Raw genomic sequence first — 24,085 nt, 5'->3', positions numbered from 1 at the left:
AAAAAAAAAAAAAAAAAAAAAAAAAATCGATAAAATTGCTTTCAAGTTATGTGTTTAAGGTGTATGTGAAATATAAATAAATTTCATGTTTAGACTTGGCTTATCCCCAAGATACCTTATTATGTATGTGTGAATGTCCCAAAATCTGAAAAAAACAAACTAAAATCTGTGGAACTCTTCTGGTTTCAAGTATTTCAGATAAGGAATACTCAACCTGTGTCACCTGCCATCTCATTTGGTTCCTGCAGAGCAGTTACTGTATCTAAGTGGTATTAACAGTGTTTAGAACTTAGCAAAGAGACACTGATTTAGTTTGAAAATGCAGACAGTAAAACTGAGATGATTTTTACTTAAAAGGCAGACTCTACCCCTAAGTCTTCAGAAAAACTATCAGTTCTCAGATTCTCTAGCCCAAAACTCTTTAGGTGGTAGAAAAAAATTGTCCCTGGACTACTTACTTCTGCTTAAAAAGTATATCTCACCCATAACCTCAGTAGACAGTATTTTTGGACTATTTGTCTGTCACACTGTTGCCCAAGTATTCTTCTGAGATTAAACCAGTAGGGACCAAACTAAGCAATTTTGAAGTTATCAACTAACCATGGAGAGGGAGTTTGTATTAGACCACCACAAGGAATTCCCTAAGGCAGGTACATTTATGATGAACATCAACACAGACCTCATCAAGCCCTTTAATGCATTTAATTTCTTAAAGGCTAGTATGTGAAGGTGGTTTTCCAAATGAAAGTCCGTAGCCAAAGTGAATCCAGTCATGACTTGAAGTCATGTAGACAATTGCCTCATCTTAAGCACTCTTCCCTGCACTGAACAGAACAACTTTATTTACATTCTGTGAGAAATAGAAAATGGGCTAGATATTTAAAATGAATTAGCTATATTTCTATGCTGTGTGCCAAGTCTTCCGGGTTTGGAATCAAAACCCGAAGCCATAAGGCTGGGTACTATCTGTTCCCTTGACCTTATGGTCATGTTCTACTACATGTTCTATGGTCATGTTCTGTTCTACAGAAGGGGCTTGTAATGACTTTTTTCCTCTTCCAAAATTGTAATAAAACGACTCAAGTCAAGTCAACTTTATGATTATTCACTTTTATAACAGGTAGAGACACTTGGATCAGGTCTTCCCTTGTTTTGAGCCTGGAGGTTGTCACCTTTGCTAGCAATGTTTAAACAGCAGTTTATTGTACTAAAAAGTCTTAATATTTGGCAGCTCTACTGAACTTGAACTTTATACATGCTTTAGGTATCTGGGGACTCAGGCCATAAAAGCAAATAATCAAAATGACACAGGACAGGCATGTAAATGCCACATAAACTGGGTGAGACGATGATTCAGGGAACAAAGCTACTCCAGACTTCAAGAAACTGTCACTGCCAAGGAGGGCTTGGCTGGTGACCTTCCTTTATACAGCCCTTGCTCACATGAGAGAGCAGCAGTCTTTGATAAGGGTTGCTATCATCGTCATACCTTTACTGGCGCTATGTGGATGAGCCAGGTTTACTTTCCATGCCTTCCAGTTTCCTACCTCCAGGTCTATTACTACCACCAGCAACTCCAACCCACTTCCCACCATGAGAGAAGTTTCTTTCTACTCTTAGGCTAATAGTTGCTGGCCATATCTGAAGAGCCCTCACAAAACCTTGGTTCTTTTAGACTCTGGCCTTAAAGAATATATCATACCACAGACCTTAATCTTGACTACCTAGGCTGGAGGAAAATGTCCTAGAATCCTCAGGAACTGTGCAATCAGGTATACCAACTTCTCATTAACCTTAAGTTCCTTGCCAGAGTCTCAGTGCTCACCTGCCTTGTCCAGGAGTACTGTGAAACAGCACCATGTGCCAGTGGGGAGAAGGGGAAGTGGAGAAGCTCCAGGGTAGAAAGTGAGCTCACATGCCCTGAGACTTTGAGCTTAAGACAGATGCCAGCAGGGGTCGGTTTAGGGTCAATATCTGTCTTGGTCCAAATTTCCTCCAGTTCTGAAAGAATCTGCCTCCTTTCCTTTGAAGATTTTAAGTTTGCATGAGTTTCTGTTTTGCCATTGTTCAAGGCATGAAAAATATTTCACATGTGACAAAGTGAAGAGGATCCTCACCTGCCTAATACAAGGTGAACGTCTGGCCTTGACTAACTCATTTCAGCAGTTTAGGTGCATTCCTAGCATTCTACAAGGTTAAGTTCACCTCTAGTGGAAGGGATATGCAGCAAAAATGAAACTTTTCTATCACCTTCCTGGATAATTGTCCCTTTTTCTGGTGTACCTTAGTGTTTTGAAATGTTACAAAAGGCATAATGCAAGTCATGGCACTATTCTGAGAAATCGTTTAATAAGTTAGTATTACTCATCCATTAATGATTAATGCTAGCGTTTGTAAACTCTTGTAAGCAAAGCTTTTCTAGGCTCTCAGACTTGTAACACATCAGATTCCATGTTCACTACACACTCGTCCTCTTTAAAGAGTCCAGGCAGGAGAAGGCATTTGCAAGAACAACCCATAAGAGCCTGTGGAGTCTCACTTTCCCTTGAAACTAACACTTCCCATGCTGCTCACTTAGGAGTCCGCAGAACCATGTGACCAACCTAAACGTGATCGCACCGCCAACCAATCGCAGAGGGCCGAAAGGCCAGTCCCAGTTCACACGCTCCGGACAGTGGCAACCAAAGGGCAGGGGCATTCGAGACATAAAACCCCAGGCTTTGCCAGAGAGGCTCCTTGACCACATACTTTAAAGTTCCCTCTCACTTCAGGAGCACGTGACTGCAGGCAGGTTGAGCCCCCTAAGCCACCCGGTGACGGGAACTAGGGACTCTGGAATCGGTATTTCAGGCTGGGGCGGCTTTCTGTCCCAATTCCCTGCAGCTGGCAAGCAAACCCCTTGGCGTCATATCTGAAGATCACTTCTGGGACGCGCTAGGATTCTGACTGAGTCCTCTTAGAAGGGCTTCCTGTGGTTTGTCCCGGAAAGTTATGAGGCCCCAAGTGGGAGAGTGGCTGAAGACCATGCAGGGGCCCCCAGGCGCCTGCGGCAGACTCTAGGGATCCGACAGTGGTCACCACCGCCCTTCCCAAAAAGACAGGGCCACACACTCGCTCTCGCGCTGCTCCTTTGATCTATTGTTTAGAATGAAGGCTAATTACAGTCACTAGCCTAGGACTCAGTTCCTCTCGAGGAAACGTCACCGGGAAGGAGGATCAGCAAACTAACCTGATTAAGTCTTCCTTCCACTCCACCTCCCAGTTCAGCTGCACGAGAGACCCGAGAGGTTTCCAAATGCCGACCAAAGTCCCGCGTAAAGCCCCGCTCCTCCCCTACCCCGCAAGAGGGAGAGGCGGCCCCGAGCCGGGGGAGTCGCAGTCTGGGTGCGCATGCTGCGCACTGCCCGCGGCTCCACGGAGCCTCCCGGCTGCCGCCCACCGAACGTGCGCCCGCTCACGGCCACCGGAGGACTCCGAGCCTGGGCTGGCACCTGGCGCCCCGCGTCCCCGGAGGCGCACACCTTCGCCCACCGCCCGCCCCCACACTCCCCGAGGTCCGAGGGGCGCACCCCGGTCTGCCGCGCACATCTCGGCCCTCTGCCTCCTTCCTAACACTCCGCCTGGCAGAAGAGGCAGAACCATTGTTCAATGCTCAGAAGCTCACATTCCTCAGCGCCTGTCAAGGGGGCGAGAAACGAGGCAAAACAGGGGCTTTGGGGGCCGCGGTGTGAGGGATCGAAGACTTGTTCGGGAGAAACGTCAAGACACCCCAAACCCCACTGTCCCCCAAGCCCGGCTCCCTTTGGCCGCGGCGCTGACAGCTCAGAGGCGCCACCACGGTGGGGAGGGAAAGAAGAAGAGGAGAGCCGAGAGGTGCCTCCTAGGAGACGGGTGGGCAGACGGAGACCTGCGCCTCGGGGTCCCCCGGTGCCCCAGCTGGGTCCGGGCCGCTGGCGGAGGGGCGCGTCCTTACTCACCGGTTCCGTTGGCGCAGCTCTCCCGGGGCCCCCAGCACAGCGCGAGCAGCAGCCAGAGCGCCCAGCGCGCGGACGTGCCCATGGTGCCCGCCTGGATGGTGCCGATGGTGCCGCCGCCGCCGCCGCCGCCGCCGCCGCCGCTCGCTCCGCACAACAAGTTACCAGCCCTTCCGAAAGGAGGAAGAAGGTGGGGGCGGGGAGGGGGAAGGGGGAGAAGGAGGGGGAAGGAGTTGGGGGGGAACGGAGCGGGGAAAAAGAGGGCACCCCCTCCCCTACAACTTGCACAATCTCCTCCCCGCCAGCCAACCCACCCACCCACCTCCCTGGGCTGCAGCAGCAGTGCAAGCCGAGCCTGCGGGCAGAAAATAATGCAGGCGCTGCAGAGGAGTGGAGGGAAGGAGAGGGGAGGGGAGGGAGAGGGGGTGGGGAGCCGAGAGCAGAGGAGAGGACAGAAGAGACAGGAGCCGGTAGCGGAGCACCCACACCGGCGGCGGCTGGAGCGCGGGGTGAGGAGCGCGGAGGGGGCAGGAGGGGGAGTGGTCAGCGGGCGGGCGGGCGGGCGCGCGGCAGCTTCAGCTCTCCTTTCCTTTGACGCGCTCCTCTTACACGCGCCGGGCAGCCGGGTGCCCGCGCCGGGAGTGTGCGAGTGTGAGCGTGCGTGCGTGAGTGGCCGTGGCCCTGGCTGCCGCCGCCGCCACCCGGACTGCTCTAGGGGCCCGGCTTCTCCGCGCGTCCGCCTGGGGCGCACGGGGGCCCGGGGCGGCCGCTGGTTGGCTCGCGCACCGCCCTCGCCTCCAATCCCCGGTGCCTGTCCTAATTTCCTGATCCAGGGAACCTGCCGCCGCCGCAGCTGTGCGCTCCCTACAGTCATTACAGTGCCCTCCCGGCAGCCGCCGACTGAACACGCAGCGGCAGCAGTTAGCGCTGATGCAACTCTCGCTGCTACTGCCACCGCCTCCCCACTAACGGGGCGTGCAGCTGGGGGGTATTTGCAGTTTCCAGGGGCGACAAGCATCTCTCTACCACCCTCTCCTGCGCCCATGAGAGAGGCTGGTAGGTAGCATCTTCTTCGGGCCTCCTCTTCACTCAGAAAGTGATGAAGCGGAGCGGAGGGGCTTGAAACGTTTGGGCTGCTCAAATGTGGAGTTCGGGCTGCCTGTGTCAGTAGCACGCTGAGGTGCCATTTTGCTAAAAACTAAATGTGTCTTTAAGTGAGAGAGAGTGTGTGTGTTTGAAAGAGAGAGTGCGCGCCGCTGTGGCCGGTCCTCTGCAATAGAACAAGACTAAAATAACCCAGCCTGGGATGAGGAGAAGGGAAATTGCTAGCGCAGCTTTGCATTCGCTCAGCAACGATTATAGTTAATTGCTAATTGCACAAAATGATAGTTTGAGGGCCTGTAATTAAAAGCTTAACCTTTTCTTGTTTGGAAGAGAGGGGCCCCATAGGTTTATTCTTCTTGATGTACTTTGTAACATTCAATTACAAGACTTAAGGAAAGAATAAAGGAAGCAAAGGCAAGACTTCTAGAAAGGATTGATTGTTCTTTTATGCCTGACAGTCCTTGAGCCTATAATTTGCTTTTTGTGTACTTCAGTTTTCTTGCACGCTTAGCCCCGGTTGAGGTGCATTGTCTGCTGTGGTCTGTTAAGCATCTAACCAGAGTGGGAGGGCACATCCAGCGATTCCACTTTCTTAAATAAAAGGTTTTTAGGTACTTTTAAAAAGTTGTTTTTAATCTTGTTTCAAACTTGGAAGAATTCAATAATATCATATTCTGAGTCTATTCTGTTGGTGATCTGAAGAGTAGGGGCCACTGCCTCCCTCTCTTCTCCTTGCCCTGCTTCTCCTGGGAATTTGTCAAGACTAGCAGTCAGGGGAGACATTTATTAGGAACTCTATATCCAGGAGACACACAGGAGAGGAAAGTTCCGAGTCAGGATATGTTTCTATGGGACCAAAGATACCCAGATCATGACTACTAAGCATGAAAGGGACTAACTCTAGGTATGGATGGGATCTTGCACTATAGCTCATTTTGAATGCTATTTTGCCTACCCTGTGGTTACATAGTTGATACAAACTGCAGCTGCCAGGCAGCCTTCATGTGAAACAACTAAAATTTGTTTTTATGATATTTAGTAGTGTAGATGCATGCCAGTGTTATTCACCTAATGGGTATTGAGATGTAATGAGAAAACCTCAGTGCACAATGTCTTTCATATTCTCAGGGTTCTGACGGGGAGGTGTCACTTTACAGAAGAGGAAAGGAGTACAGGGGATAAGTAGAATCAATACCAAAAGGGGCAGCGTTAATAAACAGTCATGTGACTTCTTTTTACTATTTTACTCAGAGAAATGTGAACACTACAAGCTAAACATTGATATGGTATAAGACTTATCTTTGAAAAACATGCGTGAGTATTTTCTAATTTGCCAAGGGATATAAGTAAACTTTCGGTGAACGTAGCTGCAGCTCTATGTTCAATTTTGTGGCTTTTTTGTTGACTCAGAAGAAAGCATAACTTTTGGCTCCATCTCTGATTGACTGTGTAACTTGGGAAAAATCACTGTGCCTCTTTGTGCCTGCCTTCCAACCTGTAAACTGAAAACAAAACCAACCCACTTGATATCAGATTGCTCAGTGGCCTCAAGGACCAGCTCTCTGCAAGGTGTTTATTAGAAGAAAAAGGTTGTATGGAGAAATGCATTTGATTATGATAGAAAGTAACTAATAACTGAAAAGATAAATTGATGATAAGTGGAGATTGAAGTGGTTTAACTAACTGAGCTAAATGATCCTAAGTGGAGATTGAAGTGGTTGAACTAACTGGATTCAGAGAATTTGACACTGCCGAATTCCCGATGCCTTCAGGTAAATGCAAAGAGGATCCCATTCACTCCTACAACCACCACATTCATTTATTTGTTGAAGCAACACGTATTGAGCATCCCTGACTAGCAGGCACTGTACAAAGTAGTGGGCAGATAGAAGTTCTTGTCTAGGAAGCTCAGCGTCTGGTAGAGGAGGCAGGCAAGTGGGCAGTTGTAGCACCCTGATTAAGAGATGCTTAAAGTGCTATAAGATTGCAAGGAAGAAGCAGCTATTCTGGCTGCAGGATCAGGGTATCAGAAAAGGCTTGACAGAGCGTTTGAGCTTTTTTTTAATATATCATTTTCACCCAGTAATCGGAGTTCTCCCTACTTCTGGACATATGGTAGGATTGAACATCCTGACCCCCTTGTGGTTGGATGGGGTCAAAAGACTAACCTTGGCTAATTCTTTGTGAGCCTGTGTTATAGGGTGCCATTTCCAGACTGGAGCATTTCATTGCTTATGTGAGACTCTCTTTTTGTCTGCATGGTGCCAGCAAACGTTTAAGAGGTGGCTGCCATGTTAGTCCAGGTCTCTGAGTGATTAGATTCATTTAGAACTACCCATGTGAGTAGTTCCTGCTGTCTATGTGTCTTTTGCAATAGTTAGAGGTTAGCAAACTAGGACTCACGGGCCAAGTCTAGCCAGACACCTGTTTTTGTATGGCCTATAAATAAGAACGATCTTTACATTTTAAAAGAGTTTTACAAAGAAGAGGGATAGTGTGCAACAGAGACCGTAACTTGCTCACGAAGCCTAAAATATTTACCACCTGGCCCTTTAGAAAAATTAAAAAAAAAAATTGCCCACCCCTAACATAGACCAGGTGAGAGAGTTGTAAATCGCTGTCATCTTCATCTACCGAGATTTTGTTACCTTGGCATAACCTGGTAATAGCCTGACTGATACATCAGGGAAGAAGGAAGGAAAACCATGATGAGCAGGGGGCACAAAGGAGCAGCATGTATTCAAGGCAATGGAAGGAATTCAGGGTGGTTCAAGGGTGGGGTTCAAGTGGACTAACGATGTGAGGTAAGGTTGAAGAAGAAAGGCAAGGACTAGATTAGCTGGAGTCTAGAGTGTCATGCTAAGGCTTTGAATTTTATCCTATGAGCCATGGTAAGGACTAGTGACAGATTTTGATCAGAGTCCTGATATCAAGTTTCTTTTACTCTGACAATGGTATGAAAAGCAACACGTTTAGCGTGTGGAATAGGGACAGACTAGAGGAAGAAACGTTAGTTAGAGGCCCCAGTAGTAAGGGAGTGCATTAAAGAAAAGAGAGGAGGCCGGGTGCAGTGGCTTACGCCTGTAATACCAACACTTTGAGAGGCTGAGGCAGGAAAATCACTTGAGCTCAGGAGTGCAAGACCAGCATGGGCAACATGGCAATCCCCACAAAAAATACAAAAAACTAGCTGGATGTGTTGGCACACACCTGTAGTTTCAGCTACTGGGGATGGAGGGGAGCCTGAGACAGGAGAATTGCTTGAGCCCTGGAGGGTGAGGCAGCAGTGAGCTGTGATCATGCCATTGCACTGCTGCCTGGTTGACACAGGGAGACCCTGTCTCGAAAAAAATAAAAATAGAAAACAAAAGGAAGAAACTGTGGTTTGATTAGTCAGAAGCATTCAAGTAATTCCTCCATGAGATTTTTCGCCTGGGTTTTTGGGCTTTATCTCTGAAGTATTTTCCAAACATGTATAATCCATGTGAATCACTGGCAATGCCTGTTAAACTACAGACTCTTAGGCCCCTCCCTTGATGAGGGATTCAGCTGGTCTAGGGTAGAGCCCAGGAATCTGTATATGTAACCCTATTCCAGTTGATTCTTAGAATTAGTCATGATTAAGGAACTGTTTTAGAGAATGTCTTCTTCAATGTGGTTTTAATTGCTAAGTAGGTTTACTTCTGTCGTATTTGTGTACATTAATTTGTCAAATTTCTACTAAGGGAGTAGGTTAGGACCCATAGAAAATGTTAAGGTTGATGCTTGTCATTTTTCTTCAAGGTCCTTAGACCAATAATACTGGCATCAAAAATAATCTTCAAACCAATTTGCTAGTTCGTAGTACTCATCACTGTGATTTCTACCCCACAGCCTCAGCATAGAAAGTAGGAAGTGAAATGAGCTATGCCCTTCTGGAGCCACCCCTTTCTGAAATGTTTTGATGGTAACTTCTCAGGCCTCCATTCCATCACTTTCTAATTGTGTGCCAGCCCAGGGAAATGAGTGGGATTCACTCCTGCTAAGCTCCATGAATAGGACCTGATGGTCAAAATCAGTGGGTCACAAATTTTAGCTTCCATCAGAATCACTTGAAAGGCTTGTTGAAACATAGGTTGCTGGGCCCCACCTCCAGAGTTTCTGAATCAAGAAAGGCCCAAGAATTTGCATTTTCAGGAAGTTCCCAGATGATGTTAATGCCACTGGTCCGGGAGTGTACCCTGAGAACCACTGTTCTAAACACATTGACATTACTCTCCCCCTCAGCCACTGGGATTCGTTTAAGGGCCTCAGCCAGTCACCTATGGCCTTCCTCTGTTTGCATTGATTGTATGCTTCAGCCCTGAGCACATTACAGAAGCTGACTCAGTTATGATGAAGCTCAGGGCTTTTGCTTGGTTAGAAAGGCTCTATCTTCTAAGTAATGAGATGTGTGGACTCAAGGCCAGAACTGCTACTGCCATTTTGCCATCCTGAAGGAAGCTAGTTAAAAGAGGAAACTGACTCATGGAGAAGAGGAAATTGAAATATATGGCACTCGAATCTGTAAGCCTAAGCCCAGGTCAGCTTGTTTCAAAAGCTGCCATTTTTTGCCTGAGCCAAAAAATTCCCTTTGTTGCTGAAGTCAGTTTAGATTGAGTTTTCCCTTAGTTGCTACCTGACAGAGGTGCCGTTTTGAGGGCTCGAATGCACTTACTGGAAAGCAATAGGCAAAACTCTGCCTCCCAGTGGAAACTGCATGGCTAATCCCTACTGGAGAGCATTCAGAAAAGGAACACAGGCAGTGGTAGTAAGAACGGTTTTGAACAACTGCATTTTTGTGTCACCTGGCCAAATCAACTCCCCATTGCAAATCAGGGCTTAATGTGGACTTAGTATAAATGAAACCTGATTGAGGGTACAATCTAGTAAGAACAAGGTTTTGAAATTCCAAGGCTAAGGACAATTTTACAGAATGCTTTTGTTTGTTTGATACGGAGTCTCTCTCTGTCACCCAGGCTGGAGTACAATGGCATGATCTCGGCTCACTGCAGCTTCCACCTCCCCACTTCAAGCGATTCTTCTGCCTCAGCCTTTGGGTAGCTGGGATTACAGATGCATGCCACCATGCCCGGCTAATTGTTTTGTATTTTTGTAGAGACGGGGTTTCGCTGTGTTGGTGGTGAACTCCTTAAACTCTTGACCTCATGATCCGCCTGCCATGGCCTCCCAAACTGCTGGGATTACAGGCGTGAGTCCCCACGCCTGGCCTAAAGACTGCTTCTGAACAATTTCAGAAAGTAAAAATGTGGCCAAATGTGGTAAAAATAGTTTCTGGTTGGAGTGAAACTCCAAATGGGTTGAATATGAGGCTAGACAAATGGTTATCAACTGGGAGCAATTTTAGCACCCAATAAATGTTTGTCAATGTCTTGAGACACTTTTCATTGTCTTGCCTGGGGGAGATGTACTATTGGTATCTCCTGGGTAGAGGCCAGGGATGCTGCTGAACATCCCGCAGTCCACAGGACAGGGCCCCACAGTGAGTTATTCAGTCTAAAATGTCAATGGTGCCACAGTTGAGACATTCTGAGCTAGGCTTAGGAGAAGTCAGATGGCTCTGTATATGCGCGGTTTTCATATGGGTTGTGTGGAAGGACATCACTTAGGACTTGGGTGGCCTAATAGAAAGATGTTCTGTTTCACGAGGACAAACTGGGTTTTGTCCAGTCAATGACAGATATGAATGCGGTGTCAGAGGAGGTAAAGGGTAGATTTACAGACCTGGGAGATGTAAAGTAAATCACACGTAGTGTACATTTTAAGTTGAAATTGGTAAATCTAGGACACATTCTAGGCTGCATTGTGGACTCACCAGAGTTCTTTGTTTTGTAGGGTTGAGTTTTTTTTCCTTTGGTTTTCAATGCAGGGATGAAATACTGGACATTTATTTTTGAAAGCTCTGATAATTCCTATGACTCACCCAAAATTTGATTGTTCTCATTTGTCATAAATATAATTTATAGGAGGTTTTGGAATATAGTGCTATAGCATTTAAAACGGTCTTACAATGGGGGTTTCTGTGGAATTAGAGGCATTGTGGCCTCTGCTGAACTAGATAACCATAGATTGCTTATTAGGACATAAGTATTTTCACCTGCAAGTTAGAGTGATGCAGCAAGTTCTTTAGGTATTACCATTTCACCGTGATATTTCATTTTTGAACTTTTAAGCATTTTGTGGAAGTAGGTAGTTTATTCATTTAATGTTTTCTTAGTTGGTTATGTAAAGAGGTTTAAATTCATATTATACTGCTGCTCACATTCCTGGCAGTGTTGAGTTTCTGAATGAATATGCTTCCTTCCAGCCTGGCTCTTTGGAAGGGTTATGTCCTAGCATCTCTACATCATTTTAGAAACACATTTATGAGGAGTTCTCATGTTGATAATGACCATATCTGGAGAGTGGAGGGGAGACCCAGTTTTTTGAGGCTGGCTTTAGGGTTATATGGTAGATGTAAAAACTGCAGGAAACTCGGAATTGTTGGAGGATAGAGCCTAGAGGAGATACTGGAGAGGCAAGAACAATGAAGGAAGGCATTTGTATATTGTTTGTATTTTTATCCCAAAAACATTTAGTAAGCCGTGGAAGGTTTTTGATCAAGAGACAATTTGTTTGCATATGAGTATTTAAAAATATGATTATCTGAAAAGGTGATTGTGTCTGTATAGAATCTAGAGGGCACTCACGGTACCGGAAAGCCTTTGTGTGTTGAATGAATGCAGAGAGGAAGTATTGGTTAATGGTTAATAGAGTGGGTGCTGGAGTGGTGAGTCTTCCTCACTTCAAAGTCTGGCTCTGACCCTCTGAAATCTTAAGCAAATTATTTAGCCTCTCTTTATGCCTCAAGTTTTTCACCTGAAAAATAGGGGTAGGAAGAGCACCCACTTCTTGTGAGGGTTGGATGCCTTTAGAATAAAGCATTTAGAACAGTGTCTGGCATATAATAAATGAGCAGCTTCAGTGTGCGGGAAAAGCAATTACAGGTAGGCCCAGGATTTGAACGATGTAAGGCTGTGGTCCTTAACCCTGACTGTATATTAAAGTCTCCTGGAGAGCTTTTAAGAATATCAACACAGGAACAGCTCTACTCTAGGCCAGTTGAATAACATGTCTGGCAGTGGGGCCTGGGCATGAACATTTTTATCTCTCCAGGTGAGTCTAATGTGCCTTCCAATTGTAACTTACTCAGTGTCAAGCCTGAGGCTGTGGCCACTGGGTATAGAGGGAGAGCTGTGTTATAGATTTTGAATGAGAATGTACCCTTAGAGAGGCAGGGATGTTGCGGTGTCTGTGGCAGGAGAAACAAATGCAAATTCTTTCCAGGGTTCCAAAACAGCCTCCAGTCCTTGCTTTGTGCATCCTGCTCCTGGCCCAGCATCTCACATCCAGCTAGATTTGTCAGCTGTTAAGGAGCCAAGGACCATGGGAGGTCAGAAGCTGGGCACAGCTAGACTGTTTGGAACCCAGCGGGCGTCTACCTATCAGGTGATGGATGACATATCACCGATCTCATGCCTTTACAAATCAATCTACCAATAAGGACTTGTCCAGCACCTTCTGTAGGACCCACAGTATGCCAGGTGACTGGAGGGTAGCAACCGGATAGCAATGTGGCTGCTCTGGGGGGTGAGTTGTTATTGTTTTGTTTGCTTTTTCTGCAGGAGCCAAACCTCAGGCTTGTTAAGTGGTAATTGACAGTCCTTTTTTCTCAGGAAGTTTTTCTTGGATTTGCTGCCAGTAGAAGAGTATTATCTCTCAGAGCACTATAGCATTCATTTATCGAGTGGCCACTCAATTATCAGGCATGACAGAGTTTGCCATCTAAAATAGGAAAGACCACTTAATGATTCCTAGAGTCAAAAGTCTGGAATAAATGGATAGACAGATCAAAGAGTTAAGGGGATTCTATTGTAATTGGAGAAGCACTTTTAACAGAAGCTGGGACTTCCACTGAGATCTTAAAGGAGCCCTTGAATGAGTTGTGTGAGAGAGAAAGTATGTTTTTGAACATAAAGAGTGATTTGGCTGGGCGCGGTAGCTCATGCCTGTAATCCCAGCACTTTGGGAGACCAAGATGAGTGGGTCACCTGAGGTCAGGATTTCGAGACCAGCCTGACCAACATGGTGAAACCCTGACTCTACTAAAAATACAAAAATTAGCCAGGTGTGGTGGTGGGCACCTATAGTACCAACTACTTGGGAGGCCGAAGAGGAGAATGGCTTGAACCCTGGAGGCAGAGGTTTCAGTGAGCTGAGATCACTCCATTGCACTCTAGCCTGGGAGACAGAGTGAGACTCTGTCTCGGAAAAAAAAAAAAAAAAGATATAATGATTTTCAGCTGTTCTTGTGATAGGATAACAGGAAGTAGGCTGTGGTTTTTTTGCCAAACCACCACGGTGGGAACAGATTTAAGACCTGGTAGTAATTGGAATTCTATTTTTCTGTCTCCCGCCACCCCCCAGGAGACATTGAACTCTCTCAGAAGGCATGTTTATCACAGCAGTTTTCAGGGCCTCATTGTTTTTCTGAATGGACAATGTTTGCATGTGAGGGAAATGAGAAGTTTTACCCTTTTGGAAATGTTTCCTTGTATAGTTGAAGAACTGGTCATGGTTCTTGACCAGATTGAAAGACAATTGATGGTTAATGACCCAAATCAGCCCTCCTTCCTAATTTGACTTGGGTTTGCTTCGGGAAGAAGATAATGAAAGGTCATTTGGAAGCACCAGTCAGAGAGGTCTCATTGTAGGTAGAGGTGGAGAGGGGGAATGTTGGGATTGGGAGGGGAAACTTGGGGAATGAGACATACCTGAGACTGCCATTGACTCTAATATTTGCTTTTTGCATTCTTAGCCATAATACCACAATTGTTACTGAGAACACCACAATATGAATAGTGTCCTTCTTTGCAATAAACACTTGCTACTTTCCTGCTATGAGAAGTAAATATTGTAAAGGCAAAAATCATGGCTTAAATACTTGAAGGGCTTACTATATTTGTGGAATTGAATTGGAATATGGGAAGACATCTTTTAATCAGCTTCCTCAGTGAACTCTAGGCACCTTTCAGGGAGTAAGTGACTACAAGAAGGATGGATCATTCTTTAGTTTTCTCTGTTTATATTCCTTGTTCCCTTCCTTCCTCTCATTTGCCAGGGACTGCAAGAAAGGACAAAGAAGAGATAGAGAGTTAGTTGGCTGGCATAAAGACTGCTCAAAACAAAATGACAGATGCTGGCAAGGATATGAAGAAAAAGGAACTCTTATGGTGTTGGTGGGAATGTAAATTAGTACAGCCACTATGGAAAATAGTATGGAGTTTCCCAATAAACTAAAAACAGAACTACCATACTATCCAGCAATTTCATTACTGGGTATTTATCCAAAAGAAACGAAGTCAGTCTACGAAAGGGATACCTACACTTGCATACTTATTGCAGAGCTATTCACATTAGCAAAGATATGCAGTTGACCTAAGCGCCCATCAATGGATGAATGGGCAAAGAAAATGTGGTATAGTTACACAATGGAATCCCATTCAGCTACAAAAGAGAGTAAGTTTATGTCATTTGCAGCAACATGGATGGAACTAGAGATCATTATCCTGAGTGAAATAAGCCAGGAACAGAAAGACAAATATCTCATGTTCTTACTCTCATGTGGGAGCTAAAAAAGTTGGTCTCATGGAGACAGAGTAGAATGACAAATAGCTGAGGCTAGGAAGGGTGTGGCGTGGCAAGGGGGACAATGAAGAGAGGCTAATGGATATAGATACACAGACAGATACAAGGAATAAGCTCTAAGGTTTGATAGTAAAGCGACCACAGTTAACAAGAATGTATTATGTATTCCAAAATAGCTAAAACCAGATAACTTGAAATGTTCCCAACGTGTAGTAATAATAAATATTTGAGGTGATGAGTACCCCAAATACCCTGACTGAACCATTGCATAGTTTATGCACATAACAAAATATCACATGCACCCTATTAATATGTCGAGTATTCATATCAGTACAAATATTTTTTAAAAAGACTCCTCAAAACAAGCAACAAAAGATACACGAAGGTCATGGGAGATCTTGTCTTTCCTTTGCAGTGATTTCATCACAGACCTTGCTTGGCTAGAGGACAGTTTTCTAAATGTGAAACAAAAAAAAATCGCTGTGTCTTACATAGCGTGAGAAGAATGTCTTGAGTTTGTGTGTTGCCTTTCTTCTGAGTAGGTTCAAAGTATTTTGCCAATATGACATCAGTATTCCCTGGGAGGAGGCTACAGATGAATTCTGAGGAGAATAATCCCTTTTCAGCAGTTTGGAGGAGCTCAGGCACAGATCAGCTTCCTCACTGAGTTTATGCAAAGTGTCTCCTGATTATTCTAAGCCTCACATACAGAAAGATGGCATTGATATTTAATGTGGCTAGATGAAGTCTAAGTGAGATCTCTTGATGAACTCCATGTCTTATACTTTAAACAGGCATACCATAAATTTTTATAGCTCATTTTTCTTCTTGACAATGGCATTCTTAGGACTGGCCTTCATCTAACATCAGTTTGTGGAGCAAGGCAAAAATAAACTGAGAGCAAAATAAGAGATACCAAGTCGTATGTGTGTTAGCATGACTTAGCACCAAATTGGATCACCACAGGTAAAACTTGCAGTCTTAGAGGACCCCCTAAAGAGGGAAATGAAACGTCCTTTTTCCCTCTGTTGTTTTGATTAGGATCTTGTAGCAAAGTATGGCAGTTAGAAATTCTGTTAGTAACTAGAAGGAAAAATAAAGCAATAGTTATAATTTGCATCAGTTATAACTTCTTTTTCTGTGTTTTATTTTTCCAAATAAATTTAAGTCATATCCACTAAAGCTGCATGTATTTTCTTTTTTTAATTCTGGCCCCCCTCCCCTACCCTCCATCCTGTCTTCTGTTTGGCTCTCTTAAGAAATCTTGGGAGGTTCTGCCCATGGAAGAAAATTTATAGAATATGAAGAGAAATGGAACTGTGCCTTGTAGATCTAATATCATTTCCTCTAATCAAGTTCACTTCAGGAGACAATTCATTGGAGAAATTACCGGAAATATTGCAAGAAGGATTATTTGGAAATTGAAGGTGAAAACAGGAACTATTCATCAGATCAAATTCTTTTCCCATTTCCTTTGTCTCTGATATGAATTGGCTTCAGTTTGTACTAAGAGGTCTGATATACTGTCAGATAGAACAGCTCCTCTATTAGAATCTTTTTTCTTTTTTTGTATATTTTTAAAATGTATTATTAATATTATTCTAATTGACAAATAATAATTGAATATATTTATGGAGTACAATGTGATGTTTTGATATATTTATACAATGTGTGACATGATTAACTTAACCTAATTAACATATCTATCACCTCACTTACCTATTATGTTTTATGGTGAGACATTTGAAATTCACCCTCCTAGTTATTTTGAAATATAAAGTACATGATTATTGATTGTAGTCACTTTGTTGTGCAATAGATCTCAAAATCTGTTCCTTCTGTTTGATTCTTTATTCCCTTTGATCAACAACTTTGATTCCCACCCTCCCCACCTCCCCCAGCCTCTGGTCATCATCAGAATCTTCATTTTCTTAATCATCAAAGTATCTCTGGTAGGAGATGTTACTGGCCATTTAAATCTTGCTCAGTTATAGGTACTTGTGCTGTATCTAGACTTGGCAGTGTACATATTTGGTTTTACAACCAAAGTAGCAAGTTGACTGTGCCTTTCATGTGGTTATCTGGATTTGGGGTATGGAGGATCTTTGTATTGTTCTCCCCAGATACTCACTGGTTAATTAAAAAAAAATCTTCTTGGGAGTTTAGTGGGAGTTCTTGGTTTATATGGATTAAATAAGAGACTGTGATGTTTTGTGACATCTGCTTATAATTTCACTACCAAATTCATCTTCTCAGCTTTGTCTTTTTGTTGTTGTTGTTATACACATTACTTTTGCTGAAAAATTTTCAGTGTCTTTCCTTCCAGAGCCTAAATCAATCCCTTGGTGTGGGTACTTGGAAACTCCTGCCCCCATAAAAACTCCCCTTTCTCCCCAAAAATGATGTTCTCTTTTCTCATCAAGAAATACCTGCTACAGTCCTGTGTTTCCTTTGGTCTTGATCTCTAGAATCATGTGGGAGTAGATCTGTGGAATTTTTGTCATTATATACATGTCGTCATGTTCAATAAGGTTGGAGATCACAGAAGCATTACTCTTTTTGCCATGTAATTTTGTCTTCCTTTGTTATTTTTAACCTTTTCTTCAAGTGCATTGACATTTGTAATGTTTGGGACCATAACCACGGAGCCCACAGTTGGAGCCCCAGCATGCACGCACTTAAAGCACCCCTTAAGTGACTCACGAGGGTAATCTGTATCCAGACTATACTTATCATGTTCCCGTAACCACTGAAATTCTGCTGCAATCAGAGCTCAGACCGAAAATGTTTAAAGCCTTGATGAAGTTGTGTCCTTTGGAGTACATAGCATGAAGCTCTCAGAGACATGACACTTTGTACTGTGATCCTCTTGTAACGTGGCAGTACAGAGTCTTGGACCAGATACACGAGACACTTACCTTGTTCTAAAGTTGTTTCATGGAAAGAAGTTAACAGTAAGCGTCCACTGTGTGTAATTTAAAGCACCACATATAAATCTATGGTATTTGTTCATTGACATAGACCATGTAGATCAAGCACCAGTCGTAACATATAACCTCTGATGAGTAGGCATTGCAGAGGCAGGATACCCATGTCTGTCCTGTGTTCAACCTGAAGATGCTCCCATTGGTTGTAGTGAGTACCAGTTTTTCAGGTCCCAGAAGCCTGTAGCCACTCTCCTTTACAGAGCTGCATGTAGTTCTCGGGTCTGGGTGAGCTCTCAGAGGTGCTCAGGAGAGCACTGGCTTGCTCTCCAGAGTTCAGAGGTGCCAGAGAGGAGACTGGTGGATGCCCAGTTTTTGATAAGGGAAAGGAAGAGTGGCCCTTATCAAAGCAACATAGGATTTCAGAGCATGAAGAGACCTTAGCTCCCTCATTATGATCAGGAAAACATACTAAAAAGTGCACTCTTTAAACTTCTGGCTTTTCCTCAGGTTCTGCAGGACCTTGAGTTCAGGAATGCAGGGACTCATAAGGTGGATATGTTTGAGAATTTCAATATGAAGTCTGCAGGCCCCAGACAAGATGTAAAGCTATGTTGGCATGTCCCATTAATAAGCAGCTGAGCAAGTAACAGCTGGGAGTTTGGGTATAAAGTGTCCATGAGTTGTGTGTTAGAAGGGTTTTTGGCCCATATTCAGCATAAAGTGCCATCTAAATTGTAAGTAATATTTTTTCTGCTTGTCTAGAGGATGACTCTAGTTACCTTGCTTAAGAAAGAAAGAAAAAACTTTCAAAGCAGTGTTGTAGAAGGAACTTGTTTGACTCTAAAATGGCTTTGCAAAATTTTTCATCACCTTAATATGGTGTGACCCTGGCATTTGGATTCAAAAGCTAAGGTTTTTGTCCAGGCTCTGTTATTCACAAGCTCTATGTCCTTGCCAAAGTCCCTTAACTCCTTCTGAGCCTTACTTTCTTCAGTTGGGGAAAGGAAATAATTCTTGCTCAGCCTCTGGCCTTTTATAGCATTTCATCTGGATCCAAAGAAAGAATGAATGTCTAAAGTGACTATCAGTAGTATTGGTGGAGTGTACAGTGAGGTTTTCACTGGGACAGTGTATAGATATTAAGAATTTTAAATTGTAGGAAAGAAAGCAGGATAGAGGTATGTAAACTTGCCTAATGACTTAAATGGCCCTCCTGGGAGGGAAGGGACCAAAATCTTTCGACCTCCTCTCCTTGTAATTTCAGATTACAGAAACCCTTGAATGGGCTCGGTGATCCAATACCATAGGACGATGAAAAGGTCACTATATTAAAGTGCCTATGTGGATACACAGAGTTGTGCTGGATGTTAGCAATGGCATTGGATCCTGCCTTGTTCCAAAAAGTGAAGGATTCTGCTTTAAGCAAGTGGCTTGGGCATGTGAATCTAAAAAGATGGCAGCTGGTAGCCCAAATCACTTTTGGCATAGAGCACCCTGAGCTGAGATAACACTGAGCAAAGAAGCTCATTTTTTTTAACCTGAAGATCCACATTACCTAGATAGAGGTTTGTACTCTGTTAGGCAGGAGAGTAGAGTGATTCCCAATAATATCAGTTGCCCCTTCAGGTAAGAAATATCTTGAAATGCCCTTTCCCTGTCCTGAAATGAAAATCATAGATAAGATATATATACATATTTAATCAACCAAAAATAATCAAAATAATATTCTTAGTATAATATAAAGGAAATATGAAGGAAAACAATTTATAAAAAAGCAGCATGGCCAAACCACATCAGAGACAATATACAGTGGTCAGATATCGCACATGTAGGATCTTCGTCAATGTGGCTACCTATAGGCAAGCATATCCATATGATACTGGTATAGTAGAATAGAATGGACACTGTCATATCACAAGTAGTGTGGCTGTTAGTGATATGGATTTTCCGAAATGGTGAGCCACAGTTGGTGATGTTCAGCTTAAATACATAACAACCTTCCCTTTTCTAGACATACTGGCTGCATTCCTGGAAAATTCAGTTATAGTAAAATTATAACAAAGTAATTTTTGCTTATACATAAGACAAAATCAAATCTTTGCTCAGATAATTATAAATAAGGAGGAAACTCTTGACGCCTGTTGGAACATCTTTGGGTATGTGAGGCATATAGACCTTTTTTTTTTTCAGGGTCTTGCTGTTTTGCTCAGGCTGGAGTGCAGTGGAATGATCATAACTTACTGAAGTCTTAACTTCTGAGCTCCCAGTCATCCTCCTTCCTCAGCCTCCTGAGTAGCTGGGACTACAGGCATGCATCACTGTGCCTGGCTAAGGTTTTATTACTTATAGAGACAAGGTCTTGCTATGTTGCCTAGGATGGTCTTGAACTCCTGACCTCAAGTGATTCTCCTGACTCAGCCTCCTGTAGACCATTTTTCCTGATGTGTAGGATATGCCACTGCTTTGCAGGATGTCTAGAATCCTGGCCCTCTAAAAGTCAGCAACACAAAGCCTTCAGTCATTGTGACAACTAAAATGTGCCCTCATATTTCCAAGACACCCTCTGGGAATGCTAACATTGTCATAAGAAACTCTGGGGTAGAGGCCCAGCCTCACTTAAACTGTTTTGGACATAGCTGGAGGTAACCCTGCATTTTAGTGATGTCAGGGTTAGCCAATGGAAGACCATTTTAAACTTCATGGGACACCAGGTTTCTTGAATCATTTTGTTTTCTAAAGCAACTATCTTCTTTTGGAAGCTATTATGGTCCTCTGGAGATCAAAGAAGCATGACTAAGTTCTGGCTCTAGGGGATAAATTGGAGAAAGCAGGACTGGCAGACCCTCTGCCCATGAGCAAGTACCTAGAACTTCTTATCTCTATTGGGGTGAGCAAGCCATGAAAAGAGGATTTAGACTTTCTGCTCATCTGGACAAATGGAGTCCCAATGACATCATGTTTAAGAGCATATATTTGAGAGTTGGACAGATCTGGGTTTGAATCCTGTTTCTGTCATCTCATAGCTGTCTGACCGTGGACAAGTTACTCAGTGGTCTGAGGCTAAACATTAAAATGGAGATAGACCTAGTATCTTAGTGCCTTGCCACTGCTCTAACAAAATATGTTAAATGGGATAATCCATAAACAATAGAAATTTATTGCTGATAATTCTGGAGGCTGGGAAGCCCAAGATCAAAGGTGCCAGCAGATTTGGCGTCTGGTGTGGGCCTGTTCCTTGTGGCTGGCAACTTCTAGGCAACATCCTCATATGGTAGAAGGAAAAAACCAGCTTCCTCAGACCTCTTACAAAGGCTCTAGTCCCTCATGATCTCATCACCTCCCAGATGCCCCATCTTCTAATACCATCATGTTGGTAATTACAATTCAGCTTAGGAATTTGTAAGGGACACAAACACTCAGACCACAGCACCTACTTAGAAGGCTGGTGGTGAAGCACAATGAGATCTTAATAAAGAGCTTTGCATTACTATGTTCCAGGCACATAGTAAGACCTTAGTTAACTCCAGCATCTTAACTATTGTTGCTTACAGTCATACAGTCATCTTTTGAGGGCTTTTTTAAACTTTTAAGTTCAGGGATACATGTACAGTTTTGTTACATATGTAAACTTATGTCAAGGGAATTTGTTGTACAGATTATTCATCACCTAGGCATTAAACCTAGTACCCATTAGTTATTTTTCCTGATCTTCTATCTCCTCCCAACTTCTACCATCTGATCAGCTCCATTGTCTCTTGTTTCTCTCTATGTGTCCATGTGTTCTCATCATTTAGCTTGCACTTACTCATGACAGCATGCAGTATTTGGTTTTCTGTTCCTGCCTTAGTTTGCTGAGGATGATGGCCTCCAGCTCCATCCATGTCCCTGCAAAGGACATGATCTCATTCTTTTTCATGGCTGCATAGTATTCCGTAGTGTATATGTAACACATTTTCTTTATCCAGTCTATCATTGTTGGGCATTTAGGTTGATTCCATATCTTTGCTATTGTGAATAGTGTTGCAGTGAAGATACACATGCACGTGTTTTTATAATATAATTATTTATATGCCTTTAGGTATATACCCAGTAATGGGATGGCTGGGATGAATGGTATTTCTGTCTTTATTTCTTTGAGGAATCATGATGCTGTCTTCCACAATGGTTGAACTAATTTACACTCCCACAAACAGTATATAAGACTTCCTTTTTCTCCATAATCTTGCCAGCATCTGTTACTTTTTGACTTTTTAATAACAGGGGGCTTATGTTTGTGGGGAAGGGCATTAGTGACAACTGAGGCTCTACAGAACAGTCCTGAGACAATGTACAGCTCCATTTCAGTAAAGAAGGATGAGAGTTTTTCTAGAAAGTTATTGAGGAAGGAAAAACAAGTCATCTCTGGATTATGTTGAAGGGAATGTCTTAAACATGACAGCAAACATCTTTTCTCTAACCGCTAATACTTAAAATTACGTGCTTTTAATACTTCCTACTGAGTTCCAAAGAGGCAATATGATGATCACACAGTAACTTTTACACAACAGGAGGTATACAAAAGCTCTGCCATGAAATTCCAGGTTTTCTGTCTCATGTGACTTATCTCCAGCTAAGCAGAGCTAGAACCTATTACTACTCTGGAGGGCCCTGGAACAGAAATTCATGTGATTCTTCCTTATATACATGCTTTCCTAAAGAGTGAATATTAAGGTGTCCTTTTGCTGATACAAAACAAGCAACCAGGTACACTCATGCAAACACATTTTCCCAGGACAAACCACAGAGGAAAAACTGTTGGAATAGGTTTAATGAAAACATCTTTCCAGCTCAGAATTTCTTAAAGAGATCCAGCTTTCTTATGGAAAACAGCCCAGGATTCATAGAAAAAATATTGAACTATTCTTCTTTTCGTTGATCAGTGTTGCTTTGCCAAAGAAGACACTGGCTGTCTTGTTTACTGAAGAGTGGAAGAAAGTTCTAATCATATGTCTCTCTATCATTCTATGAGCAGTTGTTCAAATTTGTTTTCCTTTATAACAGTAGGGCAAGTGCTTTTCTTTTTTTAAAAAAAGAAAGAAAGAAAGAAAGGATAAAAAAAAATGAAGGAGAGGAAGAGGAAGAGGGAGAGAGAACGGGGGTATTGCTTTATTGCCTGGGCTAGAATGCAGTCTAAAAAATGGGTATACCTATAATTGTGCTTCATAATAGAGACATGAAAAAAAAAAATGAGGGAAGAAAGTAACAAACAAGCAACCAACCAATAATTCATTTAAACCTGTAAATAGGTGTGATGTGGTACTGATAAGAGTGTATGTTTTGTGTATTTAAAGTGGAGAGTTCTATAAATGTTAATTAAGTTTACTTGTTCCAGATCTGAGTTCAAATCCTGGATATCGTTGTTAATTTTCTGTCTCATTGATCTATATAATATTGATGTTGAAGTCTCCCACTATTATTGTGTGGGAGTCTAAGTCTGTTTATAAGTCTTATATATCTGGGTATTCCTGTATTGGGTGCATATATATTTAGGATCTTTAGCTCTTCTTGTTGCATTGATCCTTTTATCATTATGTAATATCCTTCTTTGCTTCTTATGATCTTTGTTGCTTTGAAGTCTATTTTATCAGAGGCAAAAATTGCAACTCCTGCTTTTTATTTATTTATTTATTTATTTATTTATTTATTTATTTATTTTTGCTCTCCATTTGGTTGGTAAATCTTTCTCCATCCCTTTGTTTTGAGTCTTTGTGTATCCTTGCATGTGAGATGGGTCTGGATGCAGCATACTGATGGGTTTTGGCTTTTTTTTTTTGCCTGTCTGTGTCTTTGGATTGGGGGATTTAGTCGACTTAAATTTAGAATTAATAATAATATATATGAGTTTAGTACTGTCATTTAATGTTAGCTGTTTTGCCCATTAGTTGTAAATTAGATGGAAATTCTTGATTATGTTGATGCTCTTTACTTTTTGGTATTTTTTAGAAAGGCTGATACTGGTTGTTCCTTTCTACGTGTAGTGGTTCTTTGAGAAGCTCTTGTAAAGCAGGCCTGGTGGTGATGAAATCTCTGAGTGCTTGCTTTTTCACAAAAGATTTTATTTTTCCTTCGCTTATGAAGCTTAGTTTGGCTGGATGTAAAATTCTGGGTTGAAAGTTCTTTTCTTTAAGGATATTGAAGATTGGCCCCCACTCTCTTCTGGCTTGTAGGGTTTCTGCTGAGAGATCTGCTGTGAGTCTGATAGGCTTCCCTTTATGGGTAACCTGACCTTTCTCTCTGGCTGCCCTCAGTATTTTCTCTTTCATTTCAACCCTGGTGAATCTGGCGATTATGTGCCTTGAAGTTGGTCTTCTTAAG

General features: G+C 42.9%; 1 protein-coding gene and 1 long non-coding RNA gene across 5 annotated transcripts in view; one reads left to right on the top strand and one right to left on the bottom strand.

The window, feature by feature from the left end:
* VLDLR (very low density lipoprotein receptor) overlaps positions 1-4,075 on the bottom strand; it is a 43,614-nt gene extending 39,539 nt beyond the window's left edge. For all 4 annotated transcript variants that reach the window (XM_032291017.1, XM_032291018.1, XM_032291019.1 and 1 more), the window contains exon 1: positions 3,978-4,075. In XM_032291017.1, coding sequence (XP_032146908.1) covers positions 3,978-4,059 — 82 coding nt within the window. In that variant the 5' untranslated portion in view covers positions 4,060-4,075. The remainder of the gene's footprint in view (positions 1-3,977) is intronic.
* Positions 4,076-21,921: 17,846 nt separating this feature from the next.
* On the top strand, positions 21,922-22,942 carry LOC116559854. The gene is made up of 2 exons (XR_004272658.1): positions 21,922-22,705; positions 22,837-22,942. It is a non-coding gene; the product is annotated as an uncharacterized LOC116559854 (long non-coding RNA).
* Positions 22,943-24,085: the final 1,143 nt, after the last annotated feature.

This window comes from Sapajus apella, unplaced genomic scaffold (assembly GCF_009761245.1).
Source record: "Sapajus apella isolate SASKATOON/1434 unplaced genomic scaffold, GSC_monkey_1.0 scaffold24, whole genome shotgun sequence".
In the NCBI taxonomy this organism is placed as follows: Eukaryota; Metazoa; Chordata; class Mammalia; order Primates; family Cebidae; genus Sapajus; species Sapajus apella.
Note: the sequence above shows the minus strand (reverse complement) of the source record. Positions and strands in the feature narration are given on the sequence as shown.